We start from the raw sequence: 11291 nt of genomic DNA on the forward strand, positions 1-11291 counted from the left end.
TCATCTAATTTTACGATGATGAGTCGTAGTTTTTTTATTTTACAACTCTTCATCTTAAAATTTAGAACTAATAATTGATGTTGGGTACTTAAATTTTCACTTGGAATGACCTTACAATCTTTACAATCTCGCCGATATCTTCTTCTCATAAGAAAAAAATCAATGTGTTTTATTAGATCCATTCTTATAAGTAATAAATGCTCATCTCTTTTCTTGAATAAAGTATTAATAATAACAAAATCACACACTAAATCAAAATCTAAAATGTCTTTACCTACTTGATTTAATAACAAAATCACACGCTAAATCAAAATCTAAAATGTCTCTACCTTCTTGATTAGTCACTCCAAAACTGTAGCCACTATGAATATTTCTGAAATCTTCTACCAACATACCGACATGTCCAATTTAATCTCCACCAATAAAATTTTACTTAAAGAGGTATTATTTGTATTAAGTCTTCTAAGTCATTCTAGAATTTATTTTTAGACCCTATATCTAAACCTACTTGAGGAACATAAACACTTATAATATTAAAAATCTTAGTATCAATAAAATTCTTAAGGGCAATAATTCTATCTCCAACTCTATTAATTTTTACAACATTATTTTTCAAACTCTTATCTATAATTACACCTACATCATTTCTAGTGCGACTTTTACCAGAATACCAAAGTTTAAAAATCGAAGTTATCAATCTCTTTTGTCTCTTCTTCAACCCATTTAGTTTATTAAATACATAAGATATTGATCTTTCTAAGAATCATAATATCAACTAATTCCATTAATTTACAATTGAGAGAACTTATATTCCAATGCCACTATTAATGCTAAAAAAATTATACCCTCAAATTCAGCAAATTATCACATTTAAATTGTGAGTCGAGTCAATTTGCTAAACATCATCATTTGTCTTTTGTTCCCATAACTAATAAAAGACCAAATCAAAACTTTGAGTTGATTCATTATGATGATGGGGACCTTCCCCTATTTACCTAATGAATTTTGATATTTTATCACTTTTATCTATGATTATTCCAATATAATTGTCTTACTTTATACACCCCGAATTTCAACAATTATCACCTTTAGATTATGAGTTGTTTCAACTTGCTAAACGTCATTGTTTGTCTTTTGTTCCCAGAATTAACAAAAAAATTGATCATAACTTTGAGTGAATTCATTATGATGATGGGGACCTTATCCTATTTTATTTAATGATTTTTGATATTTTCACTTTTGTTGATGATTTTTATCATAAGACTTTGCTTTATTTTATGAAATTTTGTACTAAGTTGTTGTCTCATTTTCATTCATTATACTAAAATTAGAATTCAATTCAATATTTATGTTAAATATCTGAGAAGTGACAATGCCAAAAAATATTTTTTCTGCACATACTCAAACGTATGTCATACAAAAAGGAATATTTCACCAATTATCCTATGTTGATATTCCATTCCAAAATAAAGTAACTAAGAAAATAAATAAACATTTTTTGAGACAGTTAGAACTCTTTTGTTTCGAACTAATGTACCCAAACAGTTGTGAATTGATGAAATTTCTACCACAAGCTTTTTGATCAATCATATGCCTTTTATTGTTTTAGTGTAATTATTTTGTTAGTGATACTCTTCCACTGGTCTCTAAATTGGACCACAAGTCATTAAGGTGCATCTTTTAGAATAATCTCGTTTGCAAAAATACATCAATAATTTTCCCCTCTTAAAGATGTACATGGTCTCTATTGATGTCACTTTTTATGAATAAATGTCATTCTTTAATAACTCATTGTTGTATGAACCTACAACATTCTGATGAGTTGTTAATGCATCACATCATTAGTTCAAATCCACTTCCACCACCAATCCCACAGCTTAGACCACTTATCACTAATGTTTACTCGAGAAGTCCCCATCCTCCTAATCCTAGTCCAGCACTCGTATCATCTTCTTCGGTAGATCCTCTTCCCAGTGGCCTTGATTTACTTATTGTCTTCGAAGAGATAAATGCCAAAGCGCTTATCTCATTTCCTCGTGTGTTAACTATAAGCAGTTATCATCTATTTTCAGCCCTTTTATTACTTCTGACTTTGTTAAGGTCCCAAAATTTGTTCAGCAAGCCTTATCCAATTTTGACTGGCAGATAGTGACGCTTGATAAAATAAATGCCTTAACTTTAAATGGAATTTGGGAACAATTAAACTACCTCTTGACAAGAAGATTGTTGGAAGTTAATGGGTCTTTGCAGTTAAGTTTCATTCTGAAGGATTTGTAGCTCGTCTCAAAAGATCGGTTGATTGTAAGGTTTATATTCAAACTATGGGTTGATTGCTTGGACACATTCTCTTCAATAACTAAATTAACTTCAGTTCGCCTATTATTGTCGTTGTGGGCAATAAATAATTAACACTTGCACCAGCTTGAAATAAAGAATATATTTCTGCATGATGATCTGTTAGAAGAAGTTTATATGGAGCAACATCCTGAATTTATTGCTCGGGAAGAGTCTGGGAATATATGTTGTATTTTAGGTCATTATATGTACTTAAGCAAAGTCCACGAGCATGGTTTAGAGAAGTTAGCCAAGCATTAGAAGAGATTGAAATGTAGAAAGTTAAAAGTATCACATTGCATTCTACAAGCAAACAGCCTCTGGGATAATTCTATTAGTAATTTATGATGATGACATTATTATTGTTACTGAAAGTGATATGCGACGAATCTTATCAGCGAAATTATTTCTCCAAAATCATTTCCAACACTAAACATATTTTTTATTTGTTAAGTATTTTAAAAATAGAAGTGTTCCTCCAAAAACTAAAAAACAGATAAGCAAACACTGTTTTTTTTCCCTACTTTTTGTATTCAAATATAAAAAACAAAAAAACAAAAAGTGGATCCGAAAATGCCACTTAATATTAGATAATCTAATTAGAGATCTAATTACATGTTCTTTTCTATATTAGAAATATTTTTAATTTATAAAGATGGGAATATATATAAATATGTAACATATATTTTCAATCGAGAAATAAGAGAAAGAGTTGCTTCCCATTACATCAACGATCAAAATTTAATAAATGAAAAAAAAAACCATCGAGGAAACATCCCATTCTCTAAATCCACAACCAAAAGGCCAAGTTTGATACTAAAAAATCAATTGAAAACAATGGGGAATATACTTGTTTGGCGAAGTAGAAGATATCAATCCCTTGAAAAGAAGCACCGGTAGGAAAGAGTTATTTAATAAATCCACATTTGAAACTTATGTGATAAAGAAGCTATCAAATGGCTAAAAAGAATAGAATTGTGTCAAAGCCCTATTGATTTACCTTGTCATTTTCATCTTTCTCAAGTTTTGTGTTCATGACAATTACCATAGGAGGCCACACAATCTCACGATCAGTTGTTGACTCACGCAGGCCCTTCCACTTACCAAATACTTCACCAGCTTGAATCACTGAAGTTCCCCTCCTACGAAGCTCTTCATCCAAAAGTTGAGCAAGCTCCCGATGAAGCAAAGGTCTTGTTGATCTTTTTGTCTTTGCATGCGTCATCAAGGGTTGGAGGCCATCATACCAATCAATTGCGCCTGGGCCATTATGGCATGCTGGGCAGTGCCATTGCCTGGTTGGTTCACCCATTTCATCCACTGACAGTTTATCCAAATTTTCAAAGAATCCCTTAAACCACTTATTCATTTTTCGAGTCTCGTGACTCCTTTGGCTAGCATCAGAATCATAATCATCAGAAAACTCATCTTCACTTCCATCCACCAAAGCAGCATCATCATCATCGTCTGAAAAACCTTCAGGTTGATTGTTAGTAGGGTCAACAACAGAACTTGTGGAGATGTTCTCATTCTTTTGAGGAGCAGATCCCCCTCTTGCACCCCACTGCCAGCCATGTTGCAAAGGTGGAGGTACCGTAGGAGAATGCAGAGTCGTAGAAGCAGTTACACAATTTCTAATCCCTGATTGTTGCTTTGGATTCCACTTGCCAACTGCTGCTTGGGAATCAGCAATATCGGCCCAACTAGTAGAAGATTTCACATTTCCATGCTGAACCCATGTTTTAGGAACAGAACTTGAACTCCCTTGCTTCCCAGTAACAGCACCAACTTTATTCTTCTTTTTTCCACTTACTTCCCATTTGTCATTCTCTGCAGGATCTGTGGTCAATTTTCCCATGTCACTAGTAGATTGTTCAAGTTTAGGATAGCTGCTAACAGAACCGGATGCTTGAAAGTAGTTTGCTTTCTTAAAAGAAGTACCAGCAGCTGAAGGAGATTTGCCACCAACCTTCTTTGAATTCATTCTGCAAGATATTTAGTCAGTAGCATTCCGCAATCAAGTGTACCATAGCCTAAAAAGGGAGCTATACTAAAGTTACAATGTAAACTAAGAAATTCTTTTGAACGTCAGAAAGTAGAATTGCATTTTTATTCATACAAGAACCAAAACAGAAAGAAAATTCCAACGTAAGCATGCAACTTCATGCTTACATTTGACTAAAACAAGCCACAATAAGTATGACTTATGGTTTTATTTTTTCCAAGCGAACTATCAGGTAATTTTTCAAGAGACTAAGGTGGCTTGCGCATTCCACAACAAAGAAAATTTTACAAACTACTTAATGGATGATTAGACCATTCCACCTTCCCAGGAAGCAAAAGGTACAGTAGTATGAACTAAATAATAACAGCTTATGAACCAAAATAACCAGTGAACAAACGAAAGAATGTGCAAGGAGAATAGCGGTAGAGAGGCACAAATGAAAGATTATGCAGGGAGAATTGTTGTGAAACAAAACAAAGTTAAGACAGGGTCATGTGGAACGGCAGCCCCCTCTAGAGTATCTCTGAATTTTTTTTTAGGTTCTGCTATGGTGTGGTTTTCTACCTGCAACTTGGGATTTCTATTGGAGCGGTTCATGTTTGAACCCTTCAAGTGGCAATTTTGTGAAATTTCAGGCATACAAAACATGTTATCCGGCTAATTTAATTTTTTTTTTACTGTGGATTTTGGTGAAGTTTGAACTTAATGACTATCTCAAATAAATTAGACTGATTTTGAGAATCCGCAAAAGGAAACTATTAAAGAGAGCCAATCGAATCTACTAATATATGGATGAAAAGTCCATAAATAGAGATTTCAAGGTTTAGAGATAAACCAAGCTGACTTTGCGCCAATCAAATCTAATAATTGGAGATTTTTTATAAAATAAAATTTTCCTCTAGGTTTTGGCTACATTTGTGCAACTTAGATGCATGCTCTCTTTGTGAGCAATTTAAGTATGCCAAATTAATTTTGGAGAAAGACAACTCCAAGAATTGGCAATGAAGCCTAATTTCATAAATTTTATAAATTCCCTCGTTGACACAATTTTCTCCATATATTTTGTTAGTGTACCAATTTAATTTTGGAGAAAGACAACTCCAAGCATTGGCAATGAAACCTAATTTTCTTAATTCAATAAATTTCTACCTTGACACAATTTTCTCTATATATTTTGTTAGTGGTTTTCATATGCTCCTAAGTTTATACAAATTAGACATTGTTGACCTCCATATATATTTTGCAAGTCAACTCGATCCAAAAAGATGAAAATAGTGGACAACAAATAAAGCATTACACAAACAGAGATTGATGCACATGTAAAAAGAATTGAACAAATCTTCAGCCATTCTGAAATATAAACGTCACCGACAACACTGAAAGATCGCAATCGCCTCCTAAATTAAATTTAAGGAATTGCTATGAGAAAAAAAAAATAATAGAGCCAGAGATGAAATATTTTGGTGATTTGCAAAAGCAAGAGAAAGAAAAAAAGTTATCAATGTGGAATATAAACTCAATAACTTTATTTAATGAAATTGGGCAAGTTAAAATACATCTATATAATAATAGATAAGTGTACGCGAAATTGTTATATATATATATATATATATTTTTTTTTTCGATTTTTTTTTTTTTCGATTCGCGATATCTCAGTCTCTGCTGCTAGGGTTTGCGTTTCTATGGCGATTTTGGGGGTCCTTCGTTCTTGTGGGTTTACCGCCGTCACGGCTGGCGGCCGTGGTGAGGTGAGTCGGAGGCCTCGCTCTTACGCCAACGTCACCGCTGATGGTGTTCCAAACTTCCCCTCTGTTTTCTACGAAAATCTCGAGCTCGATTTTGTCTCCTCTTTTGTTCGTCGCCCCGGCCGGAAAGGGGGAAAGGGAAAGCTTGCTCTCTTCCTCTCTCACTGATGCTGAGAATGTTGAACTTGCCTCTTCTTGTCATTTACATCTGGTCGGAAAGTTCATTTATCGTATTCCTAAGCTAGATTTTCTTAGACAACACTTTGAGCAAATGAAGCTCACGGGAGAGTAGAAAATTGGTCTGTTGAATGGAAGACACATTTTGATTCAGTTAGCAAACAAGGAAGATTATACTCCGTTGTTTGTTAGGCGTATGGTTTGGTTTGAGAACGTTGGGATGAAGGTGCTAAAATGGTCTTCTAGTTTTGACCCTCAGGCAGAGGCTCCTGTCAACCCTGTCCGGATCAGGTTCCCTTATATGAAAGTTCATCTTTTTAATCATGAGGTTCTTTTCTCTATAGTGGCTATGTTTGGGAGACCGCTGAAATTAGATGCTCCTATGTATAAGCTTACGCGACCGTCCTTGGCTAGAGTTCTGATCGAAAGGGATGTCACTTTACCTCCTCCGGATGAGGTCTGGATCGGTTCGGAGCATATAAGTTACTGGCAGAAGGTAAGTTTAAAGCAACACCCTTCCTATTGTAAACATTGTCAGATGTTTGGACATGATCAAGAGCATTGTTTCAAGTTTAATCCTGATTTAAGGAAAAGGGAGAGATTCAGCCGAGGGGCCTGATGGTGCGGCTGCTAGGTCTGTACCAGTTGATGCCCCCCCCCCCCCCCCCCCCCCCCCCCCCCCCACGTGAGAGGGGGGGGGGGGTGTGTTTCCCTTATGCATGTGACAAAGGGTAGGATTGATGTCCTGACTCTGCTCCCTCCAATCCTCCTATCACTACTCCTATAACTGTTTCGAATACTGAGGGTTCATTGTTTCTAATGGTATTGCACCTAGTGAGACTAATACGCAGGTTTTTAATGGTCTGGCGCTTCCTATTATTCCTATTTCCTCCCCTCCTCTTAATTCGATGGCTGCCAGTAATCAAGATGGTGTTTCTGTACAATATTCTGTTATCCCGGCTAGGGATGAAGGTACGGTTTTGGCTGATGATTTGGCTACAGGTATGGTTTTTGGGCAGGATCCTGTTATCCTGGTTTGTGATGAAGGGGCGCGCCCATCCTTGCCATCCCTCTCTGATGCCCACAATATGGAAAACATATCTCTCATTTCTAATCTCAATGATAATCTCTTAGAACTCCCTTTAGATGATATTTCAAAAATTTTGAGGGATGAATGACATGTACAAAAATATCACAGAAGGAAAAATAAGTCTCATAAGGAGATTCAAAATTTTTGCAGTAGGAGTAATGGGTTAGATAATAATCAATTTTTCTCTTATGATGAAAATGGACGATCCCGACCTAGATACTCTAGGAAGGGTAATTTGTCTTTTTATGTTTAATATTCTTATCTTGAATATCAGGGAAATTGCGGATCCTCAATCTCTTGGTAGACATAAACTTTTGTCTAGGATTCATAAGGTGGATATGCTTGCTATTTTGGAACCCTTGGTCGCCTCCCCGGATGATCGTATTTTGGGTAAATTCAAAAACTTCAATTTTTTTGCTAATTGTTCTAACAAAATCTGGTTGTTTTGGAGAAAGCATGTTACAGTTGACATCATTACGGATGACAGACAGTTTGTTCATACCAATTTCAATATGGATATGTTCTCTGGCTTTCTTAACTTTGCTTATGTTGGGACTTCTAATGTTGCAAGAGCTGACCTCTGGCACAAGCTTGTTGTTATGGGAACTTCTATCAATCAAAACTTGATGGTTGGTGGTGATTTCAACATGGTGATGCATGAGCCTGAGAAGCTTGGTGGCAGAAGATTTGATTTCACTTTAACTAATAATTTTAATGAGTCTATGGCTCTTGTTGGTATCTCGGATTTGGGGTTTATAGGCTCTAAATTTACTTGGAAGAGGGGCAAGCTCTTTGAAAGACTTGATAGATGCCTTGTTAATCAGCAGTGGAACACCTCTTATGATTTCTCTCAAGTGCAGTACCTTTCCAAAATAGGATCGGATCACAGTCCTATTCTCTTATCATTTGATTTTTATAAAAAGCCCTCTATCTACCACCTTCAGTTTTTAAATGTCTGGGCTAGACATAATGATTTCTTGAGATTTGTTGCGGCTAACTGGATTTTTTAGGAGAGGGGTAACGTTTGGTATGTTCTTTGGAAACTTCACAAGAGGGTTGCGACTGTTTTGAGATCTTGGAATTGGGATGTTTTTGGAGACGTTGATGCTAGAGTTAAAAAAGTTGAACAAAGGGTAAGTAATCTTCAAGCTCTTGATGATAACACCATTGACATTATTCACAAGTTAGAGGATGCTAATAAAGAACTTCTTGAGGCTTCTCTTTGGGAGGAGTTGCTTCAACAAAAGGCGAGGGAAACTCACTTTACTCAAGGTGATAGAAATACTAAGTATTTTCATGATTGTATCAAACAAAGAAGAGCTAATAACATCGTTATGAGAATTAAAAACAATGAGGGGCATTGGATTACTGAGATGAGGAAATTGGGGGAGAATGTTGTGTCACACTTTGCTAAACTTTTTGAGTTTCATGAGACGACGGACGATATTGATGTCTCTTTGTTTGAAGATGTGAGACATCATATGGTGCATATGGATCTTTGTGTTATTCCTACGATTGAGGAGATTTATTCCACTCTCCTTGAGATTAATTATAATAAGGCCCCAGGGCCTGATGGCTTTACTTCTGCTTTCTATATTACTTGTTGAAATATTGTTAAGGATCATGTTGTGGCAGCCATACAAAGTTTCTTTAAAGGGGAAATGCCTGGAAATTATTTTTCGGCTGCAACTATTGTCTTTATTCCTAAGAACAATCAGAAGAGCTCTTGGGATCATTTTAGGTCTATTTCCATCACCTCTGTGATTTCTAAGTTGATTAGTAAGATTTTGGTCATTCGCCTTCAACCTCATCTTCACAAGTTAATCTCCTTGAATCAGTCTACTTTTATTCAAGGGAGGGGGATTACTGATAATATTATGCTGGCTCAGGAACTCCCTCTTGACCTTGATAAAAAGTGTAGAGGGGCCAACATGATTACTAAACTGGATATTCGGAAGGCCTATGATTCGGTTAGTTGGGATTTCATATTGAAGATTCTCCATACTCGTGGCTTCTCTCAAGAGATCTGCAATATTATAAAATCCTGGTTTAATTGTAATAAGTATAGCATCTCATCAATGGCAATTCTCGGGATTTTTTCAGTGCGGGCCATGGGATTAAGCAGGGAGATCATTTATCCCTCACTATTTTCATTTTAATTTTTTATTATCTCTCCCGTCTTCTTAACAATATTTTCAGGAGAAACTTCAAGCTGCATTATTCTCACAAATCTAATATGTTGGTGTCTCACTTGGCCTATGCTGATGATATGATCATCTTTTCTAATGCAAGCAAGAATTCAGTGAAGGTGATTCATAATGCCATGATTGATTTTCAACTTATCTCGGGTCTTTCATTCAATACTAGTAAATGTAATATCTTTTTGGGGAAAACGATAAATCGCTCTAATGCCTCTTGGATTGCTAACTATACGGGTTTCTCCCCCTTTAATCTCCCACTCAAATATCTGGGAGTTTTCATCCTCAAAGGCAGGAAGAGAAATATTCAGTTTGACGAGGTTGTGGAGAAGATTCGAAAAAGAATCATGGACTGGAAAAATAACTTCCTCACTTTTGGGGGTCATATTACTTTGTTGAGAAGTATTTTTGGGTCTCTTCCTTTATATATATTTCAGGTTCTTCAACCCAAAACGAGTACTATCTTGTCTCTTGAAAGATGTTTCAATAAGTTATTATGGGTTGGAAATCACTCTGGTAGAAGATGGTTACCTTGGAAAGATGTTTGCCTTGGAAAGATGTTTGTTTGTAAACTCATAAGCGTTGGTGGTTTGGGTTTCAAATTATTGAATCACTTGGTTGATATTAATGTCTTCAAACAATAGTTTAATTTTAGAAAGAATGATTCGTTATGGGTCAATTTTATGCATGGGAAGTATTGTCGTTTCTCTCACCCTGCTTCGACTAATTGGCGGTTGGGTAACTCCACAATGTGGAAGAGTGCTGAAGATTAGAGATTGGGCGAGGGATTTTATTTATTGGGAGGTAGGTGGAGGTAACCTCTCCTTTTGGCAAGATTGTTGGTCTCATGCTTTGTTGAACATGAGGGATTTGCGGTTTCCTAATCTCAAGGTCTCCGATGTTTGGGTTGATGGTCATTGGAATCTTCCTGAATCTTCCTCCATATTGCGTTTGGAGGGAGCTAATTTTATTTCTATGATCCCTTTTGATCCTCTCTTGCATGACACTCCTCATTTGAAATTGCCTATGACGAATTCTATTACTAAATCCTTATATGTTGCTCGCCACAACTTTCAAAAGACCTCTTGGGGAGAAGGGGTATGGAGTAGGGCCTTAACCCCGTCTATGTCCTTCTAGCCTGGCGGATATTTCACTCGATTATTACTTCTGATGACATTCTTAAGATGAAAAGTTTGAGAATTGCTTCCAGGTGTTGTTTTTGTTTGATGGAGGAGTCAATTGAAAGTATCTTTTTCTCGTGCCCCTATGCTTTATATATTTGGGAAAAGGCTGGAACGTGATTTGGCACTTGTCTTTCCCCTGAGAAGAATCTTTCTGTCACCACCTTGAGTTGCAACCCGGATGGTAAGAAAAAACACTTCTGGCAAATATATCCTTATATCATTTGTTGGTTTATCTGGATGGCTAGGAATGATATTATTCATGAGGGCAAGGAGATTCATAAAATGATGGTTTTCACTAACATCATTTCTTACATTAATAAGCTATGGAGGCTTGGTAATTCCAAACAAGGTTTCTTCTCAGGTATTAATTATTTCCTGGTATTGGGGAATATGAATGTGGCTGTTAGAAGAGTCTCGCGTCCTCCTATTTTGGTCAATTGGACTCCACCCCCTAGAGGTTGGATTAAATTTAACATTGATGGGAGTTGGAAGGTTTCTAGTGTTGGGTGTGGGGGCATTGCTAGGAATCATTATGGAAAGTGTATTATTTTTTTCTCC

The 11291-nt window shown here is 36.1% G+C and overlaps 2 protein-coding genes across 2 annotated transcripts in view; one reads left to right on the top strand and one right to left on the bottom strand.

Annotated features, from left to right (window-relative positions):
• LOC110020050 (protein SUPPRESSOR OF GENE SILENCING 3 homolog) overlaps positions 1 to 11291 on the bottom strand; it is a 41558-nt gene that overhangs the window by 21458 nt on the left and 8809 nt on the right. The window contains exon 2 of the mRNA XM_020718019.1: positions 3335 to 4319. Within this exon, the coding sequence (XP_020573678.1) occupies positions 3335 to 4318 (984 nt within the window). The 5' untranslated portion in view covers position 4319. The remainder of the gene's footprint in view (positions 1 to 3334; positions 4320 to 11291) is intronic.
• LOC110020084 lies at positions 7549 to 8958 on the top strand. Its single transcript, XM_020718055.1, has 2 exons — positions 7549 to 8205; positions 8362 to 8958. Exons 1-2 carry the CDS (start codon positions 7549 to 7551, stop codon positions 8956 to 8958), a joined length of 1254 nt encoding a protein of 417 aa, XP_020573714.1.

Source organism: Phalaenopsis equestris, unplaced genomic scaffold, assembly GCF_001263595.1.
Source record: "Phalaenopsis equestris unplaced genomic scaffold, ASM126359v1 Scaffold000090, whole genome shotgun sequence".
NCBI lineage: Eukaryota > Viridiplantae > Streptophyta > Magnoliopsida > Asparagales > Orchidaceae > Phalaenopsis > Phalaenopsis equestris.